Genomic DNA, 23,591 nt, shown 5'->3' on the forward strand with positions numbered 1-23,591 from the left:
AACAAAAAATCCTCTGTGTCGCGAAGTGGTTTTTCGTCATTTATATCATTTCACTGTGTGTGTAATTGGCAAATTGGCGCTCCCTGCAGCTGCCGGCGCCCCTGCTTGCTGAAAATATCCACTGAAGCTTTGTGTTGTGAGAGAAGTGTAAGGGGGTGGGGCGAGAGGCGCGTGCGACATTTCACCTCTGGGTCTCTCTCAAATGGAACGGACAGGGCGGGGGTGGACGGGGACGGGGGATCCACACTAGTAATATAATTAATAATAGGCTAAAGTCAGTCACACACCTCGACTTTCTTCCAAATAACGCACATTTCATTCATAATGTTATAATACAGGCCTATAGTTCCTGCAAATGAAACTAGGTAATACAAAACGATTATGTGGTCATCAAGGTGAATTGGTTTAGTCCTGACTTCTGGTCCTGAGTGACAGTTGGGGGAATGGGAAATCTGTTGATTGTCCAGTGCCAAATAAACAGAGATGGAGAAGAAAAGGTCAAAGCCAGGTGCCCAATTTCGAAAAAAAAGAAAAGAAGAAGAGGAGAAACGAGCAAAAGATAAAGGTGTGCAACTATTGTCTCTGTATGATTACAGTATCAATTTCATGAATGAAGGGCTAATGTTAATTGGTGGTGGGTATAACTCTTTGTTAGCCTTTTTGCTATGATGCTTGCTATGCTTATACAACAATAATTTGGTTTCAACTCAATCACGAGATCTAATTTATAATATTGTGCTTTGCAATAAAACTGTTAAAAGTTCAGTTATCATTTCCATCAGTTGGTTTAACATTAGGCCCTGTAAATAACCAACGGCATTTTATTTGCTACACAGTATGCTAAGTATAGTTTCCTAAGTATAGTTTTACAAGTCATAACTAAAAGTGTGTCATGCGTATAATTTGAGGCAGTAACCTAATGGCACCTCCATGAAAGTTAGATTGATATACAAATTTTGGTTGAAAAATATCCTGAAACCCAAAAAGTTTTTGTTTTTGCCTATACATATAATTTAAAGTCATTTTATTTTTTTAAACAACTGAGTCCCAGTGACCATAGCATAACGTGAATAAAATATAATTTTTCAATGTATTTTTTTTACTATTTGTTTCTATGCTCTAAACAATGTGATGACATGGGGGAAAAAATGAAATAAATAAATGTTTTTTTTTTTCCGGGTCTAGGAGGATATAGCGTGTAATGACAGACATTTAGTGTGTAAGAGCATGTTTATGTAACCCTTCTATTATGTTTTGAGTCAATTTGACCCCAGGCTGTTTTAGCTTTATAAAACATTATCCCATGAGCCCCTTTCACACTGCCATTCCGGCAAATACAGCGGTAAAGTGTTCCTGTAATTGTTCCCTGGTCGCTAGATTTGGCACTTTCACACAGCCAGTGATGACCCGGTATATGTGCGTGCTTTCACACACAACCCCTGAAGATCCCGTAAGGACACGTGACATCAGCGCGTGACGTGTAATGTACGAGTCGACAGCGCTTGGCACGTTATACTTTAACTGAAGCAAGCAAACGATCTCTGCGTCAGCGCGGAAAGTGAGGAACTAACTGATCTCTGCTTCATTACAGTTTGCACATGTGTTTTCGTCGCGAATGTTGATCTTCCTTCAAAACAGCCGGTAAAAGAGTCGCGCGATAACGCGCGTCATCATTTCGATACCGAATTAGATCTGGCTTTTGTTCACACAGCGCTCGTTCCGGATCGATTACCGCAATGTTACTATGTCCCCGACCCGGGTTCGATTCGGTAATCAATTCCGGGACGTGGTTGCTTTCACACAGAAGGCGACCAGGCAATGTTACGGGAATATTGCGGGTCCGACGTGCAGTGTGAAAGGGGCTATGCTCTTTTGATTTCAAATGCAGTTAAATTGCAATTTCAGGGGCACTTCTAAAATATTTTGGAGCATCCTCTGCCACTGGTCAGGATGAGCCAACCACCTCCTCCGCTACACATATGTCTCCACAAATATCTGATATTGAGGATGAAGACCTCTCTGCCTCTACTTCTACCCAGCATGAGCTTTCAGGTGTGCATATCGTGTGCGTGTGTATGTGTGTGTGTGTGTGGGGGGGGGGGGGGGGCTACAAGACAACTGCAATTTAATGTAATTTTAATATTTCTGATAATTTATGAATATACAGTAGGACCATGGCCGCGGGAAGTGGGGGTGCTGGGGGTGCTGCAGCACCCCCTAGTGACGAGAGGGAGATAAAAAAAATGTAGGCCTATTAAAATATTTTGCACAATTTATAAATTCCTTATGAATATTTTAGAAAATGATTTTGACACACGCAGTCTATTACGTATATTTTGGATTTTAATTTAATATTTTGAGGCCTAATCAACTCAGGTTCGGAAGTTACGTTGTCAACGTCAGGCAGGCAGGTTTGGTCGCCTAGTAACGAGGTTTCCCGCTCGTTCCATGCAGAATACATTCATCTTTATTTAATACAGCGCACCTCGACATTTGGACACCTGTAACCAGGGCACCCCGCCTGCATGTAGCTCAGGTACGAGCATTGTGCTGCCGCGCTTGTAACATTTTTTTTTGGCAACAAGTGTGGGATCCGCTTTGACTAGCCAAGCAATTGTAAGTAGTACACTATACTATTTTTCTAAGGTGGTGGGGATGGAGATGGAGAGTATTATTTCGTTCGTGTGTTCTTTGCGTAATGGTTGTGGAGAACTGTTAAATAACGTTTAAATAGTCGGAGATTATTTCCTTGTGGTTTGTGTAAAAAGGTTGGAGATGGAGACAGAAAGCTTTATACTGTGCGTGTGTTCTTTGCGTAATGGATGTGGAGAACTGTTCAATAAACAAATTACTTAAATATTCAGAGATTATTTCCTTGTGGTGTGCATAAAAAGATTTTGGAGTTAATAGAGTTGCGTGTGACATAAACGTGCAGTGACTTAAGCCAGCTGACCAAATCGATTGCATTGTTTTAGCGTTATTGTGAAGTTTGATTAATATTATATTTTGTTGTAATATTATTTGTTGTATCTAAATAAGTTGCATGTATAGGCTATGTATAGGCTATCTGAAATTGTAATGAAAGTAATTATTTCGTTTTCTTTCGATTATTAAACTATTATTTCTGATTCTGCTTCAGATTAATAACGCATTGCGCATATCTGAGAACTGATGTCTGTGTGTTTCAGACCCTGGCTGGCTGTGCACTGAAGTGTATATGACAATAAAGTAGTAAATCTCAATGTATTTATTTTTAAAATGTATTTTAAATAGGCCTATAGGCTCATAGGTTTTTTGTCAAAAAAAAAAAAAAAAAAAAATCACAGCACCCCCTGTTCAAAATTACTTCCCGCGGCTCTGAGTAGGACTGTGTTTTTTCACTGCTATGTGTTTTGAGTAATATGCCAATATACCCCCACTGAGCCCCACTGGCCCTCACATCTGACTGACAGGATTCGGACTGAGCTGGTCCGCAGAGGACCAGGTAAAGTGCCACCTGGCTTTGTTTTCCGTAGGAATGAGAGTAATGGGAGAAGTTGCCACCACTAATATTTTCAGAAGACATTAGTAAGTGGTGAAAAGATGGCAAGAAGTTGGCTGATTTATTCAATTAAGAACAACAGCCTCTTTTGTTTCTGCTGCAAATTGTTCAATTTAACAAGTGCAGGAATGGCAAATTGGAAACATGCATGCAATGATCTCACATCATATGAAAACAGTTGTTATAATAAAATATTGCTGTTTGTGCTTAACTTTGTTTGCTATTTTTTTGTGTGTGTGTGTGTGGGGGGGGGGGTGCTCGAAAGGGGTCTCGCCCAGGGTGTATTTCAATGTAGAACCGCCACTGTTTATACTCATGCTTTGCTCCTATTCTAGTCCTGGAATTCATCTCTTAGATGTGCTTCCAATTAAATTAAATGAAAATAACTTGTGGATCATGCTTGATTCAACTTTTGACAAGTCATCTTCCGTTCCTCGTTATAAGATATCAAGTAATTTATTGTAATTATCATCCGATTACGATTAACAAGGTGATTAAAGATTTTTCGGATATTGCAGCCTGCATGTAATTACTTAGAGCAACAGGGTGAATCCTATAATAGAGGTCTGGGTCATACTATGACACAAAATCAAAATAAAATAAAGAACAAAAGTAAAATTAAGAATTATAGTGCAGTTTAAGTAGGTGGAAAGACTATTTAGAGAGAACACATTATCAAAACAAAAGACCTGGACATGTTTTTGTTAGGTTTGCCTTAAGCAATTACCAGAAACATAAGAAATATTACCAGAAAAAAACTTTTTTTTAAAGAAAATATTTCAAATGTACCTTGATATTGAGCACTGAATCCTTTATGCCGATGGCTGTTGTCAGTGACGAAATGAAGTCGTAGCCAGTTCTTGTTGCTGACTATAGGCACAGGAATATTAATTCCTGATAACCTGTGAAGAAGATGCATAAAACATCAAACAGTTTGCTTTCAGCTATCTTTTTATATCAAATCAGTTCTCTTGCAACACCCCTGTGCAGTTCTTTACAGTCAATACTGCTCCTACTTTGACTGGGAAAGAAAAAATTCTACTAAACACTTAGCTTGTGCTTTAATAGCATATAAAGTATCACATTATCAATAAAACGACACAAACTAGATCATACACTACAATTCAGTTTAAAAACAGTATTAGCAAAGTATCACTTTCAGGCATGTAAATTACATTGAGCACTTTTATTCATTCTGCTCAACACAATCGTAAGTTGCCTTCAAGGAAAATGATAAATTGCTCGAATTTTAATGCTACCTAAATGTTTCTCATCAAATTCACCCAAAATCAAATGATCTGAGCTTCCATCCGCATTCATTTTATAGTGCTTCACTCTTACTGAATGTCAATGATTCTATTTCTACTAAATACATTCAAGAGACACACTGAAGTGTATGTTGATACTTGCAAAACTGACAAGAAGAATGCTTAGCTATGAAGAATTTGTTGTCTTTTTTTTTTCGGGGTTGGGGGGAGATAACAAAGGCTGCTACACCAATGCTGAGAGGAAGTGATTAGAAAAGAAAAAAAAAAAATCTAAAACAAGTAGCACATTGTACTGTAAGTCTTCTGCAACAGCTCTCTGGGTGGTTACTGCAGTGAGCAGGTTTCTCCTACACACTCAAAAGCATCTCTGGATACAAGAGTTGACTTGAATTCCCTCAAGTATTGATTTACTGTCAGTGTATAATACACTAACAAAACTAAAGATTAAATAAAAAAATACATAAATGGTTTTATTACATTTCTTATTTTTTATTTAATATAAACCCTTTATCTAAATATTATTTAAACAAATATTATTTTGCATGTCATTAGAGATGGCAAGGTCACAGATTCAATTCCCAGGGAATGCATTAACTGATAAACTTTATACTTTAAATGCAATGCAAGTCGCTTTGGATAAAAAGACCTGCCAAATGCATAAATGTATTTTTTTATGATATTATTATAAGGCACAGTGGCTGAAGCGGGCTTAATGGAGGAAGTATTGGAAGCTTCATATGCCATAAAATGTGACCTTTATAAATGACCGTCCTGTTTACTGAGATGCAAATGATGTAAAAACAGCCGTAAGCTGTTTGTTACTAACATTAGATCTATTGTTTCTTCCCATCTGCAAACACCTCAAGGACTCGACCATAACTTTAAACTTCATAACAGTCAATCGGCTGTGACAGTGAAAGTCTATAGTAAAACAGGGCAAAAGTATTTCAAGGCTAAACCATTTCAGCCATAGACTTTCCAGAATGACTGCAATGAACTCGAACCCACTCGGCCTTGCTGTCTGTCAATCATAGCCGGCACTGCAATTATTCAAGTGAGATCCGACAGTGGAATCGCTTTTTGAAGAAAAACACAGCTCATACTCGAGTCTCAAACACTTGGCAGTTCTGTAATGTTGAAAAGGGCAAACGATAGATTTTTTTGTACATTTGTAAAACGTCAAGACATCAACCCACGTTAAAGCCTGGATCCAACCTACAATCTGACCTGAAAGATGCCAGATTGACATTGAGTTCCCTACACACCGATAAAACATGTTGAGACCCACTTCAATTTTGGCACCAGCGACGTTAACCAATGACCCCACGTCATCTGCTGGTTTCACAAACACAACACTAAAACTCACTGCCATGATGCTAGGGCACTGTAGCTTGTTGCTTTTATGTTGCTATGTGGTTGCTAAAGTGTTCTGGATGGTTGTTACATGGTTAATTTGATATGCGGAATCTCATTACTTTTTGTTTATCATTAACAGTGCTCATGAAAACTTAAATCACACCGAAATACTGTCCATCAGTGACACCAGCAGGTAAAGTTACATGCAGCGGGAGTCTGCATATTTCTCGCCTCACCTGAGCCCATTGAGTTTTGACAGAGCCCCTATAGTGTGCCGTGAGTTTGAAGGGGGCAATTAAGAAAGAATGGTGGAAAGTCACATGAGAGGAGGCAATGCCTCCATTGCAATATGATTGGATAAGAGTGGTTATGATCGACTGTGGTGCTAAATTCCACCTTTTGTGTTTGTGTGTTGTCTGCTTCCGCGAATCAGTCTGTCCCAGACCAAAGTTTCATAATTAATGATAGAAATACTAAAATTCACCAGACCTTAATATTTACCAAAATATTGATGCTCCATGACAATAAATGGTTCAATAATAACAAAAAAAAATTTCTCCACATTTTTTGTTTCAAGGGTTAGTTCACCCCAAAATGCATATTCTGTCATATATTATTCACTCTCATTGTCGTTCCAAAACGTAAGACTTTTGTTCATCTTTGGAACACAAATGAAGACATTTTTGATGACAGAATGCTGTCAGATTTCCTTCCATAGACTGCCTTTGAAACTACCATGCTTCAAAAACTTCAAAAAGAGATCGGAAAACTAGTTCAAATTTTGTTTAGAGAATCGATTGCTTTTTATGGTCGAACAGATTTAAATAAGGCTTTTATTTGCTTGTTAACATTAACCAGCGAACATAACCAGAAGCTCAACCTAACCTGAATAACGCACAAGAACTAACTTCTTCCAGAAGCTCAACCTAACCTGAATAACGCACAAGAACTAACCTCTTCCAGAAGCTTAAACATTCTGCGTGACACACGTGAATTAACCTCATTGGTTACCCGACGTTTGAGCTTCCAAAAGAGATTTGTTCTTTTGCGTTATTCTGGAACGTTTATATATTATGAATGAAGGTCTTACGGGTGTGGAACGACATAAGGGTGAGTAATTAATAACAGAATTTTCATTTTGGGGTGAACTAAACCTACAGTTTCTATCATTTGTTCTTTCTTTCTTTCACTCTAGTCTATACTCTTTTTCATTCTTTCAATCGCTCTCCCATTTCACTGCAATCAGAGTCCATTCAGAAATAGTGAAGAAACAGCGAGTCATATCTAGTGACCAGTATATCAGAGAGTCTCATGGTGGGCTCTTTTGACCACTGAATAATCACCCAATCACCCATCTATCAAACCACATAGATGATGCCATTGATGCCTTCTCAGCCACCCACAGCAACCTAGCATTGAAAACGCACAAATCCAGTTTGTTAGTCTTATATCTTCACCTCTTTATTCTCTCTCTGCAGGCAGGCAGGAGGAGGAAGATAGAGGAGTTGTATCCATTTCCTGCATTCCAATGGTGTTTTGATTTATTTGTGTCTTTTCAACTATCATCTATTTTTGTGCTAGAGTTTGTGGAGCGGGTCAGCACACAATAGGACAGATGCAGTTAATGCTTTAGTCAGAGCTGGACCTGTAGACAAACGCGTTCACGCTTTATTTATATACATTATGTTCTCCATAATAATAATGTTATCTGGCCTTTGCCGGCAGTTACACTGTTACTGGTCCTAATTCTCAGGCGCATGTACAACTCACCTTCAGGGCATAAATTTTGCAATATACATCTGTTATTTCAGACCACACAAGCCAAATAGCTTATCACGGGGAGTACAGGCTCTAAAGCACTTGTCCCAATATGCATTGAGAATTGCTGGCAGTACAAAGTCAAGCATCTCTATTAATATCAATCACACTTAGAGTTAGGGATTAAAACCAACTCCTACTCATAAATATATTACACTTTGGCATATAACTTGTCCTGTAATGTTTCTGCTACAGACATGAATTATACATCAATGTGTGCTAGACAGACAGACAGACAGAACAAATGAAAGAGACAGGCAGACAGATGGACAGACAGAACAAACGAAAGAAACAGACAGATGGACAGAACAAACGAAAGAGACAGGCAGACGGACAGAACAAATGAAAGAGACAGACAGACAGACGGACAGACGGACAGAACAAACGAAAGAGACAGACAGACAGACGGACAGAACAAACGAAAGAGACAGACAGACAGATGGACAGAACAAACGAAAGAGACAGATAGACCAACAGACGGACAGACAGATGGACAGACAGACAGACAGACAGAACAAACGAAAGAGACAGATAGACCAACAGACGGACAGACAGATGGACAGACAGACAGACAGACAGAACAAACGAAAGAGACAGACAGACAGAAAAAACGAAAGAGACAGACAGACCGACAGACAGACAGACAAACAAACGAAAGAGACAGACAGACAGATGGACAGAACAAACGAAAGAGACAGACCGACAGACAGATAGAACAACAAACTGAGCAATAGAATAATAGAACAAAAGAAAGACACAGAACAGTAGATAGAACAATAGATAGAACATCAGAAAGAGAGCGATAGAACAATAGATTGAATGACAGAGTGATAGAGCGATACAGCTATAGATGGATAGATGGATGATGGATGATGGATAGATGATAGATGGATAGAAAGATCTCAAATTGCTAAACTTTCATCTCTATTGGTGGTTAAGAACAAAAGTATAGCTCGTTTTTCAGAAATAACTGATTCTGGACATGTCTCTGATCCGAGCGACGATAAAAAGATTATGCTATCGTAAAAGAACCATTGCAAAATAATGATGACAGTCCATGCAGCTGTCTGCTTTTAACCTTCTCCCAGCATGCAACACAATCTGTGTGAGTGTGTGGGGTTTATTTATTTATTTCCAGGCAGCGTGGCGCAGGGAAGTGGGACAAATCTTGTACGCAGTCACGGCAAGCGTGTAAAACCTCTGAGGAGCGAACGGATACAAAAGACTTCATTTGGTTGTGCTTCTCCGAGTGGCCTGTGTGAGAAAAAGAGGAAAACCGCTCACTTTAAATGATGCATAACCCTAACAAGAACACACCATTAGTCTTCATCTAAAGATTTCCATCATAACGATACGATGAGACCAAAATATGCTCGAGTGTTGACCTTGTGGTTTGAATGACGTCTGATCTGAGCTCAGAATCTGACGCGGCACGAGTACAAACACAATACTGACCCAGTTATGCTTGCAAAACATGGCCCCAGGTGTCTCATTTAAGTCCTGAAGCTTGTTCCATCTAAAACAAAACAAAAAACGTAATATACTTTTTCCGAACACGGAACGCTCTTTCTGCAGAGGAGAGCAAGAGGAATGGCTATTGTACCTCCCTTTCTCTGAGTGATTTGTAACTTACAAGATTGTTGCTTTTGCCCTTTCCAACATACACAGAAGTATAGTAGAATTACTTAAAGGTCATTCCGGCAAAAACATTGATTTGTTTGTTTGGCTTGAACAATATTAGAGGGGAGTTCATTCTGCTCGAACAAAACTTGGCTTCATTTGTCATGTTGCTTATAGAGATGACTTAAGCGAATCAATGAATCAACCGACAAGCAAGGTCATCACCACCACGCCAGGATACTGCTCACACAATGCTGTTCCCTGCACTCTTAACAAGCACTTACAATGTCTGATTGTCATTTCAGCATCAGCCGTTGAGTTTAATGCCGAATATGCTGTGCTTTCCTGTGCCAAGTCTGAAATCCGTGGATTTGCAGAGTCATGCTGGCTGTATCGAATCAAGTTAAAGGCATCTTCTTATTTCGTATGATTCTTAAAAGCTCACACAGTCATTTCAGAGGTTTGATGGAAGCTTTGCCACCTTCTAAGTAGTTTCTTTGGACAATCTAACACATAATTCGCACATTTCCAATCCTTCAATTGTCATTTTCAAAATCATTCCCACACTTTGAAATTAAGAATAACATGTGCTCAGTGTTTTGGTATATTTTGGTATATTGTCCATTACCATCGTTGGTATATTGTCCTTTACCATTGTTGGCATTGCTTATTCCGATTACATTGTTGGTATAAACTGTTATTATAATAATTACTTGTTACTTGTGGTAACGCCACCATGATATATTGTAAATAATCTATGAGCAAAATAATAATGAAGCTCAATTATTAATCACTAAATGTGGAACTGGGGTGGGATTAAATAAGTTGTCTTCTTCCCACTCCCTTTCAGGCAGAATTCGATCGTCATATTTGAATACTGTATATATTTTTTTTTTTTTTTTTTCTTGCACTATATGATTTAACTATATTTGTCTACCTTGTACTTTTTGTGCCATTGCCTGGAATAAATGAATTAAAAAAAAAAAAAAAAAAAAAAAAAAAAAAGAATCCTATGAACTTATCAATGCGTACACAAATTCTGAACGGACTGGAAACAATCTAAACCACTGTGTGGGAAGGAAAAAACACAAGGGTATGAAGGTACAGTAATTATCCAGGTAATTATAAAGAAAAAAAATGTATATGGAATATTGATTTGAGCTGGAATCTGTGGTTATCAACTGGTGGGCTGTTGTAGACAGCAGGGAAAAACAATGATAAATGCAAATAATGCAGTGTAACTAAGCATATAATCAGGTATAGTTAGGATAACAAAACAGACATGCTTTAAAAAGAAAAACAAAAAGCTTTCCACATCTTTTGTTGACAATGTCAAAGGCTGTCCATCCAATTAAACTGCCTATTTTGCAAATTCACCTGTTACTTTGTAGAAGACAGTCAAATTATACCAATGGTAATGGTGCACAAATTATGTGACATGCCCTCATCCTTAATAGCAATGCATATATCTATACACACATGATAAAAATTATATATAATTTATGCTGTGTGATGAGACACAGACATGAAGGACACATGTCTGGGATGATTATAGCTTTAGTTTAATGCTCATGACGCCATTACGTCGAGCGCAAAATAATCGGTGAACTGTTTTCTTCAACCGGTTTATTGAATCGAACTGTCCTGAAAGAACCTGTTCGCGAAAAAGAACCGAACTCCCTTCCCATCACTACTGATGATCTGAAAACCGATGCAATCGGCTCTTGACTCGAGAATGAGTCAGTCTTTTGTTCGTTATCTGGCTCAGCTCGGTTCATCTTTAGTTCTCTCTTCACATCAGTTCAGTCAGTGCACTGTTTGAGTAAATGAATTACTCCGGGATATTGGTTTGTTTGAACTCAGGGGGGTTGTCAGCTGTTGAACTATCTCCCAACAGACAAGGAAGAGAAGACAATTCTGAATAAAGTCCTGGTTTTTGCTATTTTTCTGCATGAGCATATTCTACATCCCTAAGCCTATCCAACACCTTAACTTAACATCTACCTTACTAACTATTAATAAGCAGCAAGTTAGGAGTATATTGATTCAAAAGTCACAGTTAATGGTTTGTTGTTAATGGTGAAAATTGTGACCAAAACTCAACTGTGTTTAGTTTTTCAAGACATTTTACACTTGCAGAAAGCAAATGCATCTTGTTTTAAAGATATTTAGGATGTTTGTCTTGAAAAACAAGAAAATCAATTTCTGCTCCAGTTTAAGACAATTTAGACCCACAGAAACCCTGCAACAATAACTGACCACAGAACGCAGAATGAAGAATTCCAGCGAGATGCAACATAATCCAGTATCACACTCACCATATTGTTGGTGGATCAGATCCCTCAACTTCTAAAGAGTCGAGTTTGCTGTCCATCTGGAATTCAGTGAAGACCAGTGAGATGGTGTCTCCTGGATCAGCCAGGATGGTCCACGTGCACTCGCCACTGCTCTGATAGTCCTTCTGAAAGTCTGGACTGGAGATGGTGCCACTGGAGCCTCGGAAGGTCCCGCCACATGTGTCCTCAGCTGCCGGCCAAACAAATGACAATATTAGCAAATATTATCCACAATGTTACCAAATGTGAAATGTGGAATGTTTTTCAACTGAAAGCATTACATTTTGTGAAGCTGCTCAGAAATATTAGTGCATTATAAATAGAGCTTTATGGTGAAAACAGAGCAGGATGGGGTCGCCAGACTATTAGCTGCAAGTCAAAGGTCTGTTTTGCAAAGCAGAATCATTGACATCATGATTATGACGGATAATGAGCATCACACAGTGAAAGCAAAGCTCCTTCAAAATAAATGTTGGTGTCTTATTTTGTTACTTCGCCAACACTGGATTGGATTTTTGTCTGCCAGAAAAACAATAAACGGCAATAAGAGCAATTATTGTACATCAGGTTGATCACGCTAATTGCTGGTGGTGTTCTGAGAAACAGAATGATTGTTTTAATGAGTATTATATGGGTTTTGCAAGCATTTATTTTCCAAAAACAAAAATAAAATCAACACTTAATTATGCAGCCCAAGTCTGGCTTGAAAAGAGAGACAGTGTCAGATAATTAATCTAATTAGCTTCATGCAGGATAAGAGGAAAGTGTCTTAACAAAACACTCCAAAATGCACTTACTGTACCTAATGAAGGGTATTTTTATTTAAAATAAACATCAGCAGGACATCAGCTAATGCAAAATATTGCATACACATTTGGTGTGCAACAAAAGCAATTGTTTTAAGCGTATAACATAGCTTTAAGGAAACTTTTTGACATACATATATATATATATATATATATATATATATATATTTTTTATTTTTTTTATTTTTTTTTTAATGCAAAACAAAAGGATTTTCTGAAGTTCTCTTTTATGAAACAAGTCAGCTGTCAAGTTAAAAATATATATTTATTTATCTGTATTGTGAAATGATTCCCTATTTAATAAAAAAAAATATATATATATATATATATATATATATATTATTCTGTGGGGAATAAATCTCTGAATGAAATAAACTGCAATAACTATAATTCAAATGGTCAGGAAAATATAATTCCTTAAGTTATATCCATAGGTCCACATCCATATCTGAGAGTGAGGGATATAATTCCTAATTTGTAAATTATTTTATGCATATTTAATTATCAAATATAATTTTAAGTGCACATGTAGCATTGCACATCTCATTCATTACGAATCCAGCAGACGGCAGGAGCATTTGAGTGTTCAGATGTTTCAAAACAGCGGACCATCCATTACTAAAATATTTGAAAGCTTCAGCTTCTAATCTATTAATGTGTGCTGGCAGTTCATGTTCCCGAAGCTGCAAATTGCCTTATATGTCGGCATTTCTGCCCTAAAAAGCTATTTTAGGCAAACTCATGCTTTATCACAGGACTCTCTCGACAGCTCACGCACAGATGAAAATAACGAATGAGCTTCAGCCACACGAGGGTCCAGATCTGCACCGCACAGCTGCTTAAAATGCAGGTAATGCAACATGTTTGCAAAGCAGAGGTTCACACGTAAACAAAAACATAAAAAAATCAACAAAAATAATCACCCATTTGGCCAGGAAGAGACCAATTGTCTAACATCTGTTTTATTACATTATTGCGTAATTTTTCTATTAATTCTTTGGGTGTCTGTCAATTATGCCTTATTTAAATTATGGTCAATTATGGCATTGCAGACCACACAAATAATTATATATATATAATATATAAAGTTTTACTTTTTTTATCTTTTTGTTAAAATTTAATTAGATTATGACAAACATTTACAGAAAATATTAGACTGCGCACTTTTCTGGTCATCTAAAAACATTTTACTTCAAAAACCTTTTTTTTTTTTCACCAGCATAATTCTTTATAATATAACTTTTAAATTAAAAAAATATTTTTAATTTGTATTATTTTGACTTTGTTTTATTTGATTATACCATAGCAGTCTCCACAATATGCTATGAAGGAACATATCAGAGGTTTTCTGATCATCCAAGTATTTAGAACTTTAAATATGTACTTTTCACAGACATACTGTAATACAGAAAAAAGTAGACTTTTCAGGTCTGCTCAATGAAATCTAGTCTGCTTGGTTTTTATTGACCCAGACAAAACTTTGAGCATCCTTTCTGATCCTGCTAACCTGAACAGAGTAAAAAAAAAAAAAAAAAAATCAATACTTTTTTTATAATCAAAAGCTTCAAGTTTCAACCAAACATAACTTTGTTTCCAGGTACATTTGACTTTTCAAACTTGTTCCTAAAAGTTTGATAAAGCTAGGCAATCAGATCAAGGAAGTAGAGCTCGCCAGATCAAGAAAGTCCTTTTCCAGTTTTGTCTGTGATATGGATTAGACAGAGCAGGTTAGCGGTCTGTGGGCGGTCCAGGGGTGTGCCGTCTGAGACTGAGACTATACAGAAGACCAGAAGAGACATAGACTTCATTGGGATCTGATGTGATGGGTACATGAAAGGTACTGGATAATAGATTGGTACATCCCTTATCCTCTCTCATTACGAAATATCACACTATGAGGGATTAATGTTGCTTAAAAAGACTTAATTTGGATTCTCATTATCTTTTATTCTGAAGGATGAACTGTCGTTTTTTGTTCTTTCATCAGACTGGAAGTTCAGCACTCCTCTGTGAATAAACTCAAACCCAGTTGAATATGGTTATATTAGCGCTTATATTAGCCTTGTCTGATTTTACAGCGGCTCCACAGAGGATTTTTGCACTCAAACTATAGTGAAGTGTGTCATTTACACTTGTGTGACTTTATGCAGCCACTTAAAAAAGCACTTCCACAACAGTTGATTAAAAGTCACTGTGGAAAAAGTTAGTTCTGAGAAGAGATCTATTAGTTAATGACGTCATCAGAGACTATTCGACTTCAACTTGACTTTCATCACATAAAACGTGCCTTTTTACATGTATATATTTATATTCTTATATTTTATATCTAAAATAAATAAATGCTAAAAAGTATAAATGCAGTCAAACTATTAATCGCGATTAATTGCATCCAAAATAAATGTTTGTTTACATAATATATGTGTGTATAAAGTGTATATATATATATATATATATATATATATATGTTTACATTCTAAAATAATGTAAAAACATAAAATAATAAATGTATATTTTATATTTAATTCTAAATATATTGTGGTACATAAATTGATAAAATTAAACAACATAAACACTTCAATATTGCTCTGCTCTGGTCTTGTGCAACATTTAATATTTTAAATATAAAAAAAAAAAATCCAACAAAAAATGCATCTTACATAAAAATAAAAATAAAATCTTTGCCTCTGAAATGACAGCTGATGTCAACAGGCTCTCTTGTGAATTCATGATGAATAAAATCAAGACCCTCCCACCAGTTATTCTCATGAAATATCTCGTTTCAGTCTATAAACTGTCACTTTACAGAGAAAAATGTGGGTTGTGAACACTTCATGTTAACTCTCAACAAAAGCATGTCTTGAAAGACAGTCAGTGTTGAATGAATTTAAATAAAGCTTGTCATTTTCTTTCCGACTCTCAATTACGCAAACCTCACAGAAGCCGAATCCAGCGTCAGGTAATCATAATGATTATTAGAAGGCTGCAGATATTATGTACACAGGCCTACATGCAAGAACAATGTGCAATGATTGCATCCCAGGTGTGTAGCCGCATGTGTTCACGCTACAGCTGAATCACACACCTGTGACACACTTATAGAGCACATAAAGAAATCAATAATCGCAATATATGAGATTCCCAGCCAGAGGGTAGTTTATCTTCCCCTAGAAGGGCACACTGATACTGGGGAAGACAAAATAACTGGTGGAAATGGTTAAGAGTGGGAAAGCGGGACTTTGTTAGGAAGCGTGAACCGAGGAGGTGTTGCTCAATTACCTTTTATTTGTAAATGTTGATTGTGCAAGTGAATTTATTTACATTTTGTGTACTGTTAGAATCATTCCAGAGAATACTAGTCATTAAATCAGTTAATGAAGTGGCAGGCTTGTGCAACCAAACTGCATTTCCCATCATTGTTTGTGGCTACACAAGAATGAGAACTACAGATACATCTAATGACCTTGATTTTGTTGCATTAGCACTGCAAATATTCCTGTTGAAGGAAAAAGAGAGAAACAACTCTGAAACTGCTCAGTATATTGAATTTATGGCCTTTAGCCAAGATTAGATACAGTATAAAATATTTCAATTTTTTTTTTCAAAACATTGTCCTCCATTGCTTTAATGCACTCATGTCACTTATCAACAGCAAAATTAACTCAATTTGATTTCTGTTTCCTCCTAAAAGCTACTCAAGCTGCTTAACAGTGAAACTACTGAACAATAATAATGCACGATATACACAACTCAAAAAGCTGATCTTTTTAACCATACTCTAAAAAGCAAGATGCAAGAGACAAGATTATGAATGCAACATCACATGAGTTACGGTGTACTTACACTAATCGTTTCTCTCTGAGCACAGGGATGTGGTTTTTTTACTGTAATTTCAAACATTTTCAAATCACTGGATCTTTGTCATCATACCCATTTAAGAGACAACAGTACATTGATTGAAAACCTAATGTCCAAAAGATAAGAGACACTGTTTCTCAAGTGCTTTCAGCGAGTGGGCTTCAAGACAGAGTAAACTACGGACTGAAAATAAAGATATATATATATATAAAATTGTATTAATATTTCATGAAATGTTATGGGGATGTCGGTTTTAAAAGCAAAACTCTAATCAAGCACGACTGCAACATCCATAAAAGCTGTTTTATGTTTTATCATGAACTTTGGTGCAGGCGTTGGGACTGGCAGCCTGTGGGTCCTGAATTCAGGAGCCTTTGAAATGATAATGTGCTTTGCACTATACATTACATTTTTATGCTGGATTTCAACATTCATGGTTGGGATATTGCTCAGAGACAAACAGCTACTCTGTGAAAATGGGTTTGATGTACTACAGTTTTGGAACTGGCTGCTAAATGAGCAAGGAGGTAAGCAGAGATAAGATAAGCTCGCTTTGCCATGCAAGACACTAAACTGTCACAGCGAGGCAAACATCTCAACATGTTCTGCAGGGGTTTAAGCTGTCAGAAAGTGCATGCCATTCAGAGCTCCTCCTGCAGAAATTCCCCTTACAGAGCTGATATGGACAGGCAACGCAGTTACTGGAAACATGTGTCCGACAACCAGTCAAACGACAGAAACTGCTAGCACGGCAAGAATATCAGCGCCTTTGAGAGTGTGTCCCCTCGATCTAGGTCGGTCCATCTGGACTCGGAGATATCTGCCATTCAAGTATGCCGAAGAGGGCTGCTGGGGACTCTTGGATGAGCGCCTACATCATGAGAATGGGCAGTTTCTCTGAAGAAACGGGATCAAAAGACCATCTGCCCGTTCTGAGGGTCCTGCTCTCTCTCAGAGTGACCGAAGAACCCGCAAGAAAATTGAGAAGCTTTGGTACTACAGACTTAGATTTACATCAACCTTAATGTGTAATATAGAAGTAAGCTACTGTATGTTCTGTGGGTAAATAACTAGAATAAAAATATAGTCCATTAAATGGTAAAACCAGGCCTGGCGCCAGGACACATGACTTGGGGAGGATTTTATGATTTTTAGGGGGGCCGAATCAGGTTAATATTTTTCAAGAGAATGCTCAAAAAAACATTCTTTAGGTACTTTACAATAATAATATACTTTAATACATTAACATTAACTAATTGAACCTTAATGTAAAGTGTTACAATTACTTATTAATAAATATATATGTTCACAAAAACACTGTTAAATTAAACAAAAGAGCAAGCAGGTGAGCATGATTTGGCATGGCAGCCAATACAAATAAAAACCATTTCCTTACCTAAATTCTGCGTTTGGTCAGATCGGTTGTAGAATTATGTAGGTACTTCTGAAATTATTATCTTTTTTGTATATAGTGTAGTAGTTGGCTTTCACTGTGTCATACGTGGCTGCTTGTCAAGCATGAAATTTATTTAAATTCTGAATAAAACATAGTAGGCTATATATAGCATCCAAAATGTATGTACTGCTCCCTTTAAATGTATTAAAAACGGTCACTCATTCATCACGATCTAACAAAGTTCAGAAATTTAAAATAAATAAAAATACAATGAACGTGACTATGAAACCTTTAAATATCTTTGTTAGAAAAAAGTTAAGAGCATGATAGAACACAGCACTGGACAAAAAAAACAGTGCTTAGAGCGGTGCGAAGGGGGAAACAGGGATGTTAAACATTACTAAAACTTGTTGCAAATGATTCAGAGAACATTCAAAAGTAACATTTCCATATTATTTACAAAAGGATAACATTGAACATTCCATTAATGTTCTCTTTAATGTTTACATAACCAAGAAGTTCTTTTTCTTTTTTGTCTTTTCTTTTTTTTTTATTAAATTGGATGTTTTGAATTTATGACTTAATGGGAATGTAAGTGGAATGTTCTTAGAAGATATGAGGTGCTATAGGAAAGTAACTAAATGAATAAAGTACAATAAAACTATTCCAAGCGAAGAGGAAAAATCTGAACTTTGAATAACACATGGCAAGGTTCTTTCAATGTTACACACAAATGTTCTTCCAGTAATATTTATTTATTTATTTATTTATTTTATTTATATTTATTTATTTATAAAGAGTACTGTGTCTTTATTTATAATATTTAGTAATGCTAACAGAATGTTCGTTCAATGTTATCTGTCTTTAACATTATCAAAACATTAGCACAAAGCATTTATACAGCGTTCAAAGAAAGTTTTTCTGAAACATTTTAGATTTTTTTAAACATCACTTCTTACTACCATGTTCCCATTAAGTTATGAAAACAATATTTCTGATGTATAATGTCTGAATATGCAAAATTTTGGGTTTAAGTGAACATTAAGAGAGCATTACATTTTATAATTTTCCAAACATTTTGAGAATATTAATTTTAAATGTTTTAACCAAAATATTTTTAAAATAAAATGCGCCAACAATGAAAAAATTAAATTTTCTGCTAATTTTGTACTAGTATTTGGATAACATTAGTAAAGGTAATAGAAGAACATTTGTTTATAACTTTGACAGAATGTTAACCAAATTTCTGAAAATGTTTCTGTTAGCTACGTACTTGTCTCAGATGTTTCAAAAGTAACGTTCCCAAAGTATTTAAAAAATGATAACACTGACTAATGTTTTCTCTAATGCTCACATAACCAAGAAAAAACTTTTTTAAAACAAGAAGACATTCAGATATAACTTAACATAAGCAAAACTTTCTTAAAGCATAATGTTAGCTTTTTTTGCACAACAAACCAATGTGTTATGATAAATAGCACTTTGTAAAATCAAGCCGCATAACAGACTATTTTTGTACAGGTAAAGCAGATGGAAGCAAATGGCACCAGAAGTTTCACACACTCAAGTAAAAAAAAACAAAAAAAAACAAGGTTGATATGTTCTCTACTAAAATTTTCTCATGAAGTGAAATGCATTAGGTCGAAAACCAGGCATTATCTGAAATGCACACGGCTAACAGGTCTAAAATTCTTGCAACACTGTGGCCTACCAAGAGCTCAATTTATCACAGTCTTCCTCCCAGCTGGCATAAACACAAAGCATCCATGCATGGCGTGAGACCTGACTCTTATTCAAGGGCCATTTCCCCCTTTTCCTTGCATTTACTGGCAATATAGTTAGCTTTAACAACATCCAGAGGGGACGGTGAGAAGGGGCAAGCCTCCAGGCTCAGATATCCTCAAGGAAGATAAGTTTCCCTTGCCCGAATATGAAAAGGTATGTGCTAAAAAGCCCGGGTTCAGAAATAGTGTAATACAGATTCATCCCTGTTTGATTCATTTGGCTGTAGCAATAAGGCCACGCCTTCTTTGTTTCGGTGAATGAGAATCAAAGTCAGATCTGGCAGTAGTTATTTTCTCTTGTGAATCATCCGAATCACTTTTGGATGAATCACATAAACGTCTGACCAATTTTCATGTGTTGCATTTGATAAAACATGAATTAAACGTCTGAAAAGACATCCATTTAGTCTCTGTGATGAAGCTAGCATGCAAATCATGCTAGGAGTATGACAGGGATCTACTATTCAGCTGAAAATAGCTTAAACCCGCATAAGATGGTTAAGTTGGTCATCCAGCTTGTTTTGAGGATTTTAGAGAGGTTTTGGGGCTGGTCAGTTTAACACCAGTTTGGCCAAGTAAACCAATTAAAACCAGTAAAACACTCTTTTTTCTTTATTGATCATCACAAATATTCCCATAATGGGCAATAAATCAGGACTGTAAAAAAGACTTAAACACAATAGCCCATCTTAACCCTATACTACACTATTTATACAGTACATATTGTGCTGTAATACTGTTTGACAAATTTAATATTATAATTATTGGTGGGCCGTTATCTGCGTTAACGTGCTGCATTAACGTGAGACTCTTATCGGGCGATAAAAAAAAAATATTGCCGTTAATCTATTCTCAAAGTTGGGTTGGGAGCTGGGTCTATACTACACGAGCTATGATGACTTTCATCTATGTCGAAAGCGCATTATTGTAGCGCGAAAATACATTAATATAATGCGCAAGCGCAAATCTCTCTGCTTGCGCGCGGGAATTGGGCTCGCGCTCTCAGATACACGTTGCTCTTGTAAGAATTTTCTCTGGGCTCGCGGCTCATCAGCCTGCACTTAAAACTGAGAGCGCCCGTCCAGCAGAGAGATTCGCGTTCCGCACATTATATTCCGGGCTCGAGGAGAGAGATTCGCGCATTATATTAATGTACTTTCGCGCAACAATACTGCGTTCTCGACATTTGACGGAAATAACGCCATAAAATAACGCCATATTTTGGAAACAGGAGATGAGCCCCTGGTCTAATGCACCACCTGTCTTGAGAAACGCGTTCTCAAAGACTTAACGTTACTTTTAGTCATTATTTTATTTGGGTAACACACATATTCTGAATGGATGAAAAGTTTAAAGCCCTACTGATGATTAAGTCTAGAGTGTGTCCACCTTTGTGTGTGTGTCCATTGTAGCCTACATGCTGAATCGACAGGTAAAAAAAAAAAGCCTCAAGTCCAAATATTCATTTATCACCCATTAACTGTTTGACAAACACTTCCTGCATCGATGTCCAGATCTGAATTTTAAAAAATCTCAAACATGCTACGAAGTCCCGATCTGAATCAACCGAGTCGCGAACATGCTCCGAAGTGGCGATCTGAATCAACCGAGTCGCGAACAGGCTGCGAAGTGCCGATCTGAATCAACCGAGTCGCGAACAGGCTCCGAAGTGCCGATCTGAATCAACCGAGTCGAACAGGCTCCGAAGTCCCGATCTGAATCAACAGAGTCGCGAACAAACTCCGAAGTGCCGATCCGAATCAACCGAGTCGAGAACATGCTCCGATGTCCCGATCTGAATCAACAGATTCGCGAACAGGCTCCAAAGTGCCGATCTGAATCAACCGAGTCGCGAACAGGCTCCGAAGTGCCGATCTGAATCAACGGAGTCGCGAACAGGCTCCGAAGTGCCGATCTGAATCAACCGAGTCGCGAACAGGCTCCGAAGTGCCGATCTGAATCAACCGAGTCGCGAACAAAAAATATATATATATTCTAAGTAAACAACAATAGCCCAAGTTTAGTAAAAATTTTTATTGAGACTATAAAAAATAATTCTGCATCTATTTTTAGGTGTGCCAGCTGCCACTGTGGGTGGCACAGGCACACCCTGGCACACCCGTGGCTACGCACTGTTCTGAATGCCTTCGGCAGAAATCAAATGAGCCATTTTAATCTAGAATAATCTGAATCTGAATCTGATTAATTTCAAGATTACAGTGAGATTAATCTAGATAAAAAAAAATTAATCTATGCCCACCACTAATTATAATATATATTTATATAGAATTGTGTATACATAGTGTCTATATAAAGACATGTATATATGTAATTTGTTAGGATATTAAGTAAAGATCATGTTCTATGAAGATAAATTGTAAGTTTCCTACTGTAAATTTATCGGAACTTTTGATTAGTAATATGCATTGCTACGAACTTCATTTGGACAACTTTAAAGGCATTTTTTCTTAATTTGGAATTTTTTGCACCCCCAGATTACAGATTTTCAAATAGTTGTTTCAAATATTGTCCTATCATAACAAATCATACATCAATGGAAAGCTTATTTATTCAGCTTTCAGATTATGTATACAACTCAATAAAAAAAAAAAAGACACTTAAGACTGGTTTCCAGGATATTTTTATTTTTTATACCAAACTTTGTACAAAAGATGATTTTCAGCTTTGTAATAAAATTTTTATAGAATTATTTGATATACTATTTTTACTTTTATGTCATATGCATAAAAAAAATAGCCATAAATGGATATTCTTGTTCTGTACATTGTATCTATTGTATCTAACTAATTTGCATTTTCTTGGGGCAATATGTAATGAAAAAATAAATGTAACAATTAGAATACAAAGAGGCAATATTTTCATAAGAATATCTTATATATCACAGGAATATTGGTATACAAGCTCTTTCCCTGTGTCTCCCGGTCATGGTCAAACTTCCAAACTTCTGGTATGCCCTGAAAAGCCCTGAATGTGCTCTTTACAGTACACACACACACATGGTTTTGGAAATTGGTTTACCTGCTTCTTGATGTGACATGACATACAGTACAGCCAAGTATGGTGACCCATACTCAGAATACGTGCTCTGCATTTAACCCATGGAACAAGTGCACACACAGCATGAACACACACACACACACACACATACACTGTGAACACACACCCGGAGCGGTGGGCAGCCATTTATGCTGCGGCGCCCGGGGGTTCAGGGCCTTGCTCAAGGACACCTCAGTTGTGTTATCGCCGGCCCGAGACTCAAACCCACAACCTTAGTGTTAGGAGTCGAACTCTATAACCATTAGGCCGACTTCCCTCTATCTATTTCGTTATGCTATTATTACGAAGAAAACAGAGGTTGTGAGTATCTTTTCCCTCTGGCACTAGGTCTGGGTAAAACTATTCACAATGTTTCCAGAACATTCACGGTGGTTGAAGGTTCTCAAAGTTACAAACATACGTGCTTTCATTAACGCTAATAGAATATTCATTCAAAGTTGTCTGGTCTTTGATAAAGTTTTCAAAATGTTACAACAAAAATGTTATTCATACATTGCGTATGGGGCACATTTCTGGAACATTTTAGGTGGATGTTAGTCTAACGTTTATTAAACATTACTTCTACTTGTTTCAAATGATTCAGAGAACATTAAAAAAAAAACATTTTCAGATTTTTTCCTTAAAAAAGAATCCTACCCCAATCAAATGATTCATTGTTGAACTGGATGCTACTTGTATGCATTTTTTAAATATATGTTAATTTCTTGTGTTCAATTTCAAAGTTGTTATTTTT

General features: G+C 36.8%; 1 protein-coding gene across 1 annotated transcript in view; it reads right to left on the reverse strand.

Annotated features, from left to right (window-relative positions):
• The window catches only part of LOC127975250 (CUB and sushi domain-containing protein 3), a 244,953-nt gene that overhangs the window by 172,075 nt on the left and 49,287 nt on the right, over nt 1-23,591 (reverse strand). Inside the window, exons 5-6 of the mRNA XM_052579149.1 lie at nt 11,922-12,129; nt 4,331-4,443 (exon numbers count right to left, since the gene is read on the reverse strand). Of these exons, the coding sequence (XP_052435109.1) occupies nt 4,331-4,443; nt 11,922-12,129 (321 nt within the window). The remainder of the gene's footprint in view (nt 1-4,330; nt 4,444-11,921; nt 12,130-23,591) is intronic.

The sequence above is a fragment of the Carassius gibelio genome, chromosome B16 (genome assembly GCF_023724105.1).
Source record: "Carassius gibelio isolate Cgi1373 ecotype wild population from Czech Republic chromosome B16, carGib1.2-hapl.c, whole genome shotgun sequence".
Taxonomy (NCBI): domain Eukaryota; kingdom Metazoa; phylum Chordata; class Actinopteri; order Cypriniformes; family Cyprinidae; genus Carassius; species Carassius gibelio.